Source organism: Gambusia affinis, linkage group LG04 (genome assembly GCF_019740435.1).
Source record: "Gambusia affinis linkage group LG04, SWU_Gaff_1.0, whole genome shotgun sequence".
NCBI classification, from domain to species: Eukaryota; Metazoa; Chordata; class Actinopteri; order Cyprinodontiformes; family Poeciliidae; genus Gambusia; species Gambusia affinis.
This window is the reverse complement of record NC_057871.1, coordinates 22,681,420-22,693,244: the sequence shown is the minus strand read 5'-3', so window position 1 is coordinate 22,693,244 and position 11,825 is coordinate 22,681,420. Positions and strand designations below refer to the sequence as shown.

Genomic DNA, 11,825 nt, shown 5'->3' with positions numbered 1-11,825 from the left:
GCAATATAAGTATAATGAACTGGTACGTGACGATGTAGCCATATTTTGAAGTAAGAGGAGATGAAATCAGAGACAGCTTGTTCTTGAGACTCCAGTGATGGAGTTGATGAGAGTCATTTTAGGCAGCAGAGGAAAAACTCAATGAAACGACGAGTCCGGATAGTTCTGCTGAGGAGAAAGATTAAATACAAAACTTAATTTAAAAATGACTGTGTATGATTTTGATGACAGGAATAAAGATTGTATTTCTTCTCTTGATCAAATAAAGATTTTTTTTTTTTTACTATTAATTTACTTCTATGGTGTGATTTCACATTAATATCTTGCAAAGTGTTGTATTATTGAGGAGGGCATGTTTAATAGACTTGTTTTAAGTTTAATGTAATCTCTCTCACATATATATATATATATATATATATATATATATATATATATATATATATATATATATATATATATATATATATATATATATATATATATATATATATATATATATATATATAAAGAAGGTAAAATGTCCAACTTAAACCAACCATTTTCATTTTTAAGTCTTCAGTGTTCTAAAAAAAAAAAACAGAAATTGTTTTGTTGTATTTTCATTTTTGTCTTAAATAAATTCAAATGTAAAACTAAAAGAAAAAATAATGCAGAGAAAACAGAAAGATGATCTGGTGGAGATGAAAATTCTGTGAAAACAAATTATGAAAATAAAGAAAAAAAACAAACCAACACTGAAACGATTACCAACAGAAAAACACACACAATAATCCAGGTGCAAAAAAACTTTACATCTAAAAAAAAAAAAAAGTACTTCATCAGATTTATGTATCCACTCTGCAGAACTTTATAAACTTTATGTTTTTACAAAACATATCAGAAACTCTAAAGGTTTAGATTGCAAAGCAGACCTTCCTGTGGACATTCAGGCCTAAGTACAAACATTAATGTTTCTTATCAGCCTGTAGAAAATTGTACAAAATCATTTGCTTATCACGTTTTATAAAACTGAAAATGCAAACACTTTGTGAATTTTCTAGTAGAATGAGCTACAGATATTTGGAAGCGTTGATGGAGTTTAATTTCACACAATAAAGCATTATTTCCAGTGGCATAATATATCCCTTATAACAAGATACTTTTACTGTGACTATAGTGACAGTTTCTGCCAGTGGAAACAATACTTTTTCATCAATATTGAGGAGTTATGTATTTAAAATAAGCTCCAATATCTTGTAGAAAAATTACTTGTTAATTAGTTTTGTCCTGCTTAAAGGTTACTTAGATATTTACACTAAAACGTAGATCAAAAATACTTTTCTTTTTTTTTTTTTGCAGTAAGAGGAAAATAATCACAAATCAAAACACACAAAATATTTATAAAACATTTTACTTCTAGCGACACTGACACGTGTACATCAAAGACGACCTCTACTGATACTTTCAGTATTTCATGTTATATCCTGTTAGGAAGTCTATTAGTCGTTTTCTTAGGACACAACAAAACCTGCGACATCTGGCCAAACACATGCAGAGAAAATGAGCGCTTACATTCAGCAGCATACAAAATTATGTAAAAACTCTTAAATAATACAATCTGCGTTTATAAAAAAAAAAGGATATGATATATATACATATATATATTACTTTCTATTCATTGCAAAGTGGTAATAACACTAACACTGGCATAAAATGTGCCTTGACGTTATCCTTTGTGCCTTAAAAATATTTACATGTACAAGTGGTGCGTAGTTATGGTGGCTCCTGTTTTCAGCCTCACCTCACAGATCGGACGGGCGTGACCAGTCACAAGGGCAAAAGGTCGCGGGCTCAGTCTGTTTACATAACAGACGCAGTTTTCAGTCTCCTTCTGTTCCTTCCTCTCAATCACTTCCACTTCTTTTCTCTCTCTCTCTCTTTTATGAGCTGCAGAGATTGTCTCCGAAAGTCTTTTTCTGCTCGCCCTGTCAAAACGCCGAGGTATGTCTCGTGATGTCAGAGGAAATTGCCAGGCGCTCCTCTGGCTCGTGGGGCTTTCAGCAGACAGTATGCTGAGGAGACGAGGGGCCGTCCGGCGTCTCGGCTGAGGACAGGTCCGACGTGCAGCTTTTGAACATCGGCGAGATGTAGAAAGCCTGGCGGTGCCGGGGGAGGCGGGGGGAGGGCAACAGACAAACACAAACACGACTTGAGACACGAGCGGACTCTGACATGTGGACGCGCTCCGATGAACCAAACAGAGACGGTGAGGAATACTGACCACCCAGTACGCAGTGAGGGCCCCCTGCACGTATCCTGTCAGCACGTCCGACGGGTGGTGCCTGTAGTCCGAGATGCGGGTCAGACCCGTGTAGACCGCCAGGAGGACCAGGAAGAACTGCAGCAGCGGCCTCAGCAGGCGAGCGCCGCGCCACGTCAGCCGCGCCTGCAGGTAGAACTACAAGCAACAACAACAACAACATGTTTAATGTACTGGAGATCATTCAGCAGTTCATGAGTAAATCAGGAAAGGAATGAAAAGCGGTTTAAAGCTGACGGTAATAAAAAAATAATGAAATTTTAAAAAAGAGAGATCTGTTGGTTGAAGTAAATGGACAGCACCAAAGATCAACAGAGATCTTTCCCAGGATGAAAGTCAGGAAGTCTTTTGTTTGGGACTTCCTGTAAGCTTTCTTTCTCCTTCATTGATAATAAATGTCTGCCTATAATTAACCCCCCCCCCCCACTTCATTTTTGTAAGACTTATTTGCAAACCCATAACGTTCAGCCGCTTGAGAACAATTTGCTGTTTTTTTTGTTATTTTTTTTGTTATATGCATTAGAAATCTGGAACAAACTTCCAGAAAAGCGTAAAGATGTTGAAACACTGAATTCATTTAAATCAGTGCTAAAAGCCCTCCTGTTTATTATTTTATTATAATATTATAACAAAATTGCTCTCACTATGTGAGTTTGTAAAGATGTTTCAAATGTTTTTGAGTCTGGTTGCTTCACTAATTATTATAACTGCAAGTTTTAACCTTAATCTGAATTCAAGGTCTAAAGTTTTAAGGGAGTTGTTTAGTTTAGTCTTATTGAGTTTTTAATTAATTTATTTTTTAATATAACTGTAAGCTTGATCTGGAGTATTAAAATCAGCGAATTGAACTCTACCAACTTGTGGTGAGGGCACCGGGGTTCACACACACAAGCTCCCACGTCCACATCCACACATTTCACACACAATGCAGCCGAGCTGTGACGCTCCTCCCACAGCGAAACAAAGCGGCCTTTGTCCGCCTCGTATCCTTCGCTCCCCGTCCTCGCTCATTCTTTCACTTTTTGTCGCCAACTGCACTGACGATAGATAAATGCCGCAGGATTTTTTTATTTTAATTTTATTTTCTCCAATATATGAACACGACGACTGTAACTGGAGAATGATAAATATTAATGAGTCTGGCTGGTCAACGAAAGAGTGTTTAGCGGTGTGAAGGAACGGAGGACTAGGAAAAGAAAAAAACGATGAAATAAATTCTTGATAATATAAGTGAAAGTTGACGTTTGACGCAAAGCAAATACAGAAGTCTATCTAAAATTGCTTAAGGGGCTCAGTAATTTAACAACAATACTTATTATTGATTTATTAACAGTATTTCTACTCCATTTAATGTGAAAACCATTAAATAAAACTTGAATTTATGATATGTTTAAATCTCTACTGATCAGTTCATTTGGTTATAGTTACTCTTCTGAAGAAAATGATTTAAAACGTCTTAAAAAGACCTCGATGTCTGTTTGGTGAAACAATAAAATAACATTTAAGTTCACTGTGAACTCATTAGTGCTCGACTACAAACAATCAAACACACAATAACTAATATGGAACATTTTGAAAAATGGTTTCTGTATGTGTTTACAAAGTTACACTTTCAGTAAGGCATAGACAAACTTTAAATAATCATTTCTTTAGCTGACGTATTTCCATTTTTATGAAAAGAAAAAAGAAGATATTCATAGAAAATGTAGACACTCACCGCTAAGTACAGCAGGGAGTACATGGCAAAAGAAGCGTGGCCAGAGAAGAAGGACTTCCTACAAAAACAGAAAATAAAGCATTTAGGTTTTTAGGTAACTGACGGACGTCACACAGAAAATTCATAAACACGTCGTCCGCTTTTACAGGTGAACCTCAATAAATTAGAACTTCATCCAAAGGGGAATTTGTTTCAGTGTTTCAATACAAGAAAGGACAGTTATGTAGATCAGCTGTCGCCCAGAGAAATATATGAGCACAAATAACTGCATTAATAAACATCCTTTTACTTGCACACCTTTTTTTTGATCACAGTTTTGCCATCCACTCAACTTCCCATTGATTTGTGGTTCACCCTCTGAAGGCTGAAGGCTTTATGTAAGATTTTCACATTTTTGTGAAACTAAAATGTTGGCCTTTCATTCATTCGATGAATGAATCTACAGTCATATTCAATAAATTATAATACGAGCTCCAAAGAGGCTCGTCTGTCAGATTAAAAGTAAATTTTGAAGATAACAGCTCCTTAGCAGGCATTAACCACCCTTTACATTAAAACCCACATTCCTTTATTCACTTTTTATTGGTCTGGTATAATATCCTTGTCTTTATTGTTGCATTTTCAGTTTTGGGTAAGTGAAAATCATCATAACCAACATAAAAACAATCGACTTATAAACTGTCTGTCTGTCTCTATTTGTTTTATTTAGTGAAGTGAACTGCTGAAAAGAATTAAAATTTACACACTATGACTGTTTTTAATGAATTAATTAAATAAAATAACTTTTTTATTGACAGTTTATTTGTCTATTTGTATAGTTTCTGCCACACACACACACACACACACACACACACGCACACACACACACACGCACACGCACACACACACACACACACACACACACACACACGCACCCACACACCATCAACCAGATCCTCACCTGGCCTCTTCCACTAATCGGTGGTCCGGGTTGGCACAGTTCACTTTTGGCACGTACGTTCCCGGCGTGCAGTTGAGCGACGCGTATGTGAGGCCGCACACGTGCAGGAAGTGAGGCCGCAGCCGCCCGACGCTGAGCTTGGCCATGTTGGTGAGCGACTGGCCGACGCAGCAGCCGAACAGGAAGGAGCCCAGCTCCTTGTACAGGCAGGAGACGTACAGGTTCCTCACGAATGATTTGGAGCTGACGCCGTGGAAGCGCGCCCGGTAGCACTCCCCGAGCGCAATCTGAAGGTTGGAGAAAGTTCAAAAAGGAAGCGAGAAACGTTTTTTTTTGTTGTTGTTGTTTTTTTGTTTTTAAAAATAAAAAATGAGCTGCTGTGATGGGAGGAGGTGTGTGTGCGTGTGGGGAAGGAATCTTGAAAACTCACTGCAAGGCCTGTGATGATGATTCCACCTGCGATTAGAAGCTTATCTGAAATGGCTTCGTTGGACAGATAAGGGTAGGTGATGCTGGGGTCTCCACAGGTGAAGCCCCTCTTGAAGGGTTTCACAACCTTCAGCTCGCATGCGAAGAAAGGAATCGATGCTGCGTGGACAGAGAAGAGGCGGACGCTGGGTTAACCCAACAGGTAACCGTAAAGACTCTGCTGATCAGTAGAGATTAACAACCCCACCACCCACAAATGTCAAAGTACATATGTCACAGAAAAGCGGACGGGCGACGAACATCTCTGATATGCTGAACAGCTGCAAGTGTTACGACCGGACATGAATTTTAATTGACCCTCAGGCAAGAACGCACCTTCAGCTTTACTCTCCGTCCAATTAAAACATTCCTAGCTCTCAAATATTTAGTCATTATTGCTGTTTTAATTGAATTGCATTTTTTATTTTTTCTAGTTCTCGCTCAAAAAGAAACACTCGTTGATTCTCAGTCAAATTTCCACACCTGGCATTTTTAATAAAAACTCACCACAACGGTAATTTGTGCAAAACCTCGCAATAATTATGTTGGAATGCTAATGCCGAGTGCGTCCTTGAATGTAGCTCTGAAGTACCCGCTAATTCAATCGCAAATTCATAAATAAAACACTGCGAAGGTTTTGAATCTCTTTGACAAGCTTCTGCAATTGCTTTTTCCTGGTGCGGTTTAAAGGTCTTAGAGGAACTGCTTTGTTTGTGACCGTCAGACTCACCTGCAGTAAACCACTGGACAGCCACTCTTATTTTTAAATCACATTTCTTTGTGTCTTTAAACCACTTCAGATTCAAAAATCCAAAGTGTTTGATGCAAGTGTTTTGATTAACCTTGAAACTACTTTCACGATTACATGCAACAGTTATTTAAGGCTCTTGGTTGCTTGCAGTGGTTAGCTTGCGATGTTAGCTTAACTGATTCAGTGTTCAGTATACTGGGCTAAGTTATGCTAAAAATGTCCATTTTAAAAATATATACTGATCTGTTGATAGATATTTCTCATTATGTTTTAATGCAGAGTAGGATTGCAGGCAGCAAATGCAGTTTTCTGGCCCATCGCCAATTACCGATCTTTAAAAAGCCTGACCTGCCAATTCTGATTTTGGCCATAACAATTTTCTTTGTCTGAAATGTCACTAGATATAGTAAGAAAGTCACCGAGTCAGCATTGGTGGAGTGATACGATGGCTGGCCGATACATCAGAGTAGCCCTAACACAAAATAACGCTAAGCATGTTAAAAGTTTAAGCCAGAGGTTTCTTTTGGGCCAAATCAAAATCATGAATGCTCTTAAAGGGCCGGTTGTGGCAGAATGTATTGATAAAACCCGTTCACAAACTGTTAAAATATCAATGAATTCTTAAAATTTAATAATATTTTTCAACATCTTTTCAGCATTTTGTGATTCTAATTTTGAAATATTTGCGATATTTGCGCTTATTTATGACGGCAAATGTGACTTCACTAACCATAATCTGACATCAAGTAAAACAGAGGTAGATGTTTTGTACAAGTAAGAAAGTTTTGGACATTTTTAAGAAAAATCTGCAATAAACTTGGAATTATTAGCGCAAAAAAGTGCGTTTTTTTTTTAATTTTCCATAAATTTTCATAATAATTCTCAAGAAAATGTGGTGACTGATTGATATAATTTGGCAGTAAACAGATAAAAACTGCATTAATTTGATTGATAACATAATATTTAAGCACACCTAGTGTTCAGGGTCACATAAAGAGCTATGGCGGGCTGGATTTGGCCCAAGGGTCTTGAGTTTGACACATATGGTCCAAGCCAATGGCAAATGCTCTGTAGTAAAGGGGATTTGGGAGAGAAGAAAAGGTCAAAAGTGGATTATTTTTTACAGGAAGACGACAATCAAGAATGTGGAGGTCACCAAACTGCTCCACTGGGATGCAAAAGACTCCAAGGAGGAGCAGCAGAGATCTTCTGTTCCCCGAATGAATAACAGCTGAATCCACTGAGACTGGGAAGAAAGCAGCGCAGTAAGGCAGAGCCCCAACAAAGACCCAGCTCCCACTGCACTGCGCATGTGTGTGAGACGGTTTCTGTTGTTGAGGAGGGTGAGGGGGGCCGGGGGTGTTTATGACTCCAGTTCAACTCTGCCCAGCAAAACAAAGAGTAAATGGAGCAGCAGAGCAGAGCCAGAGCCAGAGCCAGTTCACACTGTCTCTGCTTGTCTCTGGTCGTCCGACCCCTCTCTGCCTCTTCCTCCGTTGTCTGTTTTGCATGCTTGCGCACACCGAACAAAGCAGGGAGTGGAGAGATAAAAGAGATACAGGGACTTCTCACGGTGCTCCCTCTCTTCTCAACTTACCCAAGCTGTTGTTAAAATGAACCACTTCTCCATACAGCCTTTCCATTTAACCCTTGATTATTGCTAGAGGGTTGGTCAGCAATAGGCGATGCACACAAACATGCAGCACCCATGAATGGTAAGCATATTTCTTTAAACCGAATCCTCCCCAGACTTTCCCCGAGCCCTGAGATCTGGGATGTTGTCATGGAAAGAGCAGAAATCCCCAGGCAATGCACAGACCAGCTGGTACAGCGCGCTCAATACGCCACAGGAAGAGGGAAGGGTTCACATGTAGATGAAGGGAGGCCCTTCTCGCAATCAATTTAAACTAAATGCCCTTTAATTAGACCCCAGCTGGAATAACGTTATCAAAGAATCACAATTTTCACTTAAGACGTGACTGCTTTTGTTTTTATGTATGCTTTTGGCCATAATAATACGCATTGTGGGTGTCCCGATACAACTTTTTCACTTCCGATACGATACCGATATTGCGGCTTTGAGCGTTGGCTGATACTGATATTGATCCGATACAATATCAGCACAAATCATGCAAAATTTTCTTACTTATTTTGTAGCGTGGAACATTATTGATCAAGTTATATTACTCAAACAGAGAAAAGTAGTCAATAATAACTGGTATGTGACCCACTGACTCACAAAGGTCTGGGTGAGGGATAAAAGAGCGGCTGAATGGAAAGGCAGGCCGATATAATCTGATACCGATTTACTCATTTATGGCAACTCTTAGAAAACAAACCAAAGGGGGTTTCAATTTGAAATTTGTGGTTTAGACAAAATATAGCTAAAATCAATATTGAATATTATATCATCTCTGTAGCCCTAAGAGTTTCCATGTCAGCTCTGTCCAGGTTTTTTAGTGCTGGAAATATTTCCAATCAGCTAAAAGTGTTGCTTAGCCTCCCTTTAGTTAGCGGTTTTCAGCAACAAGAGATGCTCTGTGCGTCACACAGCCGAACAAAACACTCTGGTCCTCTCATTACGAGGGCAAAGGAATGATGTGTGATGGAATATATTTATTGTGTTTCTGAAACCGTAACTTTTTAAAACTTGGACATATTTTAAAGTAACTTGCAAACCGAACCAGAGGTCATTTTAGTTCTAATATCCTGATTGTCCCAGTTTCAGCTGCTGGGTGTCTTCTCTTATCTAAGAGAACAGGAAGGATTTAGCAACTAAGCAGAACAGAAGATAACATTAGTGAAGTTACAAAAAAGAGGAAAGTAGGCCTATAAACACATGAAAGGATCGTTTCAACATTAACAGAAAAAGGTAAAGGCAAGCAGCATGAGTATTTTTTTCTTTCCCAAATGATGTAAAAAAAAATGGAATAACCAATATAGTAAATGAATATTACAACTGTTAAAATTGGAAACGAGAAACCACAAGGTCACAGGAAATTCAGTCATTTTAAAATGTTTCAACAAATTGAAACATTTTTTTTCCCTAAACTTGTCTTTTTTGTTTGTTTTTTCACAAACAGCGACACAAACATTTGATTATGATTGCGTCCAATAATCAATCCGCCCACACAACCAAATAACTTATGAGAGATTCAAATTATGTCGCTATATTTACATAAAAAACACGATACTTTAAAGAAAGGCACCGAAAACTTTCTCAAACATGTTTTTTTTAAGTGCTGCTACTGCTTAAAAATGTGCTCAGCTGTATAAGCCTTTCTGAATGCATGTTCAGAGTGATCGTTTATTTACCGACAAAGAGGCAGAGCAGGTCTAATCCCACCAGGAATCTCCTTTTTGACAGAGCAGGTCCCGTTATCTCCAGGAGTTTCTTCCCGCTGTCCATCCCCATCACTGCCGGCTTTAGGCTGACCTTCTTGTCCGGCACCTTGAGCTGGAGCTCCGCACTGGGCACGGCCACCGTGGTGGTGTGCGTCCCAAACGTATCCAACATCACGTCTGCCTGGCTGCGGGTTGAAGCTCAGCGGAGGAAAAAAAAAGAAAAAAAATCCCAACTAACAACAAACTTGAAGGCAGGAGCTGCTTGAGTGCGTAACCCGGACAGTGGCTGCGTGTTATTTAAACGCTCCCAGGAGATTCACGTGCTCACACGTTACAGTGTTTCCGTTTTATGTTTTTTTTTTTTTTTTTACTTTCATTCATCACTGTCTGGCCAGGCCTGCCCCGACCTGTTGCTGCTGATTCATCTGGAAGATATGGAGTTGTTTGCGAAACAAGCCGGGATAAGATCTTTTTCCCTTTCTTTCCGCAAAGATGGAAAGCTACGAGATTCGGAGAAATTTCACCTCACCTTCCTCGGAAGGCTCGGAGACAAATGCATCAGAGATTTGTCACAGTGTCTGGAGGAATGATGGCTTTCTTCATCACTAATCACTGTTCGTTTTTATACGTCAGCATGTAAACTTACATCAAAATGCAGTAGATTGTTTAATATAAACAGTGTCGTGAAACAGCATAGCTTGCAACCTTAAAGAATCTGTTTGGTTCTTTGTCCAATCACCAAGCAATTATAGACAAAATAAAATCCAGTAAATTTAAAGGCAGTTTTCTAAAATTTCGTTTATTAAGTGAAAAGTATTGATCGGTGAAAAGGAAGCATAAAAGCTCAACATGTTCACTTGAATAAACAAAATCGTCATTGGAAAACAGTTGTTTTGTGTTTATGTAGCTTGTCTGAGTGATCTGAATGTAAAACGTTTGTGAATGTCACCCAGTGGCTACAGGACACAGGCACCAACTCTGGTCGTCACAAACAAGCAATAGAAAGAAAGAAACCTGTAAGGATCACATTTTCACTAAACTGTAAAAAGGCTAAAATTGTCATTTCTGGAAAATTTCAGAGTTTGCTTTTAATTAACCACAAGATTTATTTAATTCTTGAAATAGAAATGAAGCTGTGTCCTATCACATATCTGCATTTTATCAGGTATTTATTTATTTATTTATCTTAATTTGTTATCTTTATAACAAATTAAGATAAAAAAAAAATGAATTTCAGTAAATGATAAAAGACATACTGAATCACAAATGAGCCAGTCCCGAGTTAATTCATGTGGCCCGCAGGTTCTTAAAGGTGTGGCCAAGTGCAAGTCATGGATGGCTCATCAAAACTAACCAATTCTGGTTTACCCCTTGTTGGGGCTTTTAGAAAATCATATTGGGTTTGTTTAAGCCAGGGGTGGGCACTCCTGATCCTGCAACTCTTAGAGTCTCCCTGGTCCAACACACCTGAATTCAACAGCTGAATCTCCTCCCAAGTGCAGTCAGGTTCTCCAGAGTCCTGCTAATGACATCATTATTTCACTCAGGTGTGTTGAAGTAGAGATACATCTAAAAGTTGCAGGACATCAGCCCTCGAGGACCAGGAGTGCCCACCCCTGCCATGGAGCAACGCAGGCAGTCGCTACACCACTAGGATCCTCACTAACCTGATAGTTTCAAGGGCTTCTTCTGAAGTATTTTTATATGTATATGTTTCTTAACTTAGGAGAAACAGCGCCACCTAGAGCTAAAATTAAAGTCTTCAGTCTTCAGACTTGTGTCCTTGTCTTCAAATGTGAATACTTTTCATTTCTCTTTCTGAATGATTTTGTGTTTACTATTTTTATTATTATGGGAGAATACAACTAAAAGTGACTTTCTACAGTTTAATTTTTTAAAATTTTCTTTAAATAAAGACCTGGGAGCTTCACTTGTAAATACACTTTTAACTATATATAAGTTTTTTTATCATTATTATTACTGTAATAAGTTTAGATTTATCTTTAGTTGCAATGATTACTGCAACAGCGTCTTCACAGGTTTGTCCAACAAATCAGTCAAACGGCTGCAGCTGATTGATTGGAGAATCAGTGAGAACTGCTGCTCGTGTTCTCACTAAAACTAAGAAGATAGAGCACATTACTCCAGTTTTAAAGTCTCTCCACTGGCTCCCTGTAGCTCAAAGAATAGACTTTAAAATACTGTTGTTAGTTTATAAATCACTGAACGGCTCAGCATCACAATACATTAAAGATCTGCTGCTGTTGTATCAACCTTCCAGAACTCTCAGGTCTTCTGGTTCTGG

At 38.5% G+C, this 11,825-nt stretch overlaps 1 protein-coding gene across 1 annotated transcript; it reads right to left on the bottom strand.

Annotated features, from left to right (window-relative positions):
* Positions 1–758: 758 nt before the first annotated feature.
* On the bottom strand, positions 759–9,843 carry LOC122829715 (phospholipid phosphatase 3-like). Its single transcript, XM_044114480.1, has 6 exons — positions 9,491–9,843; positions 5,387–5,544; positions 4,957–5,243; positions 4,017–4,074; positions 2,261–2,437; positions 759–2,135 (listed from the first exon to the last, which is right to left on the bottom strand). Exons 1-6 carry the CDS (start codon positions 9,690–9,692, stop codon positions 2,037–2,039), a joined length of 981 nt encoding a protein of 326 aa, XP_043970415.1. The 5' UTR covers positions 9,693–9,843; the 3' UTR covers positions 759–2,036.
* Positions 9,844–11,825: the final 1,982 nt, after the last annotated feature.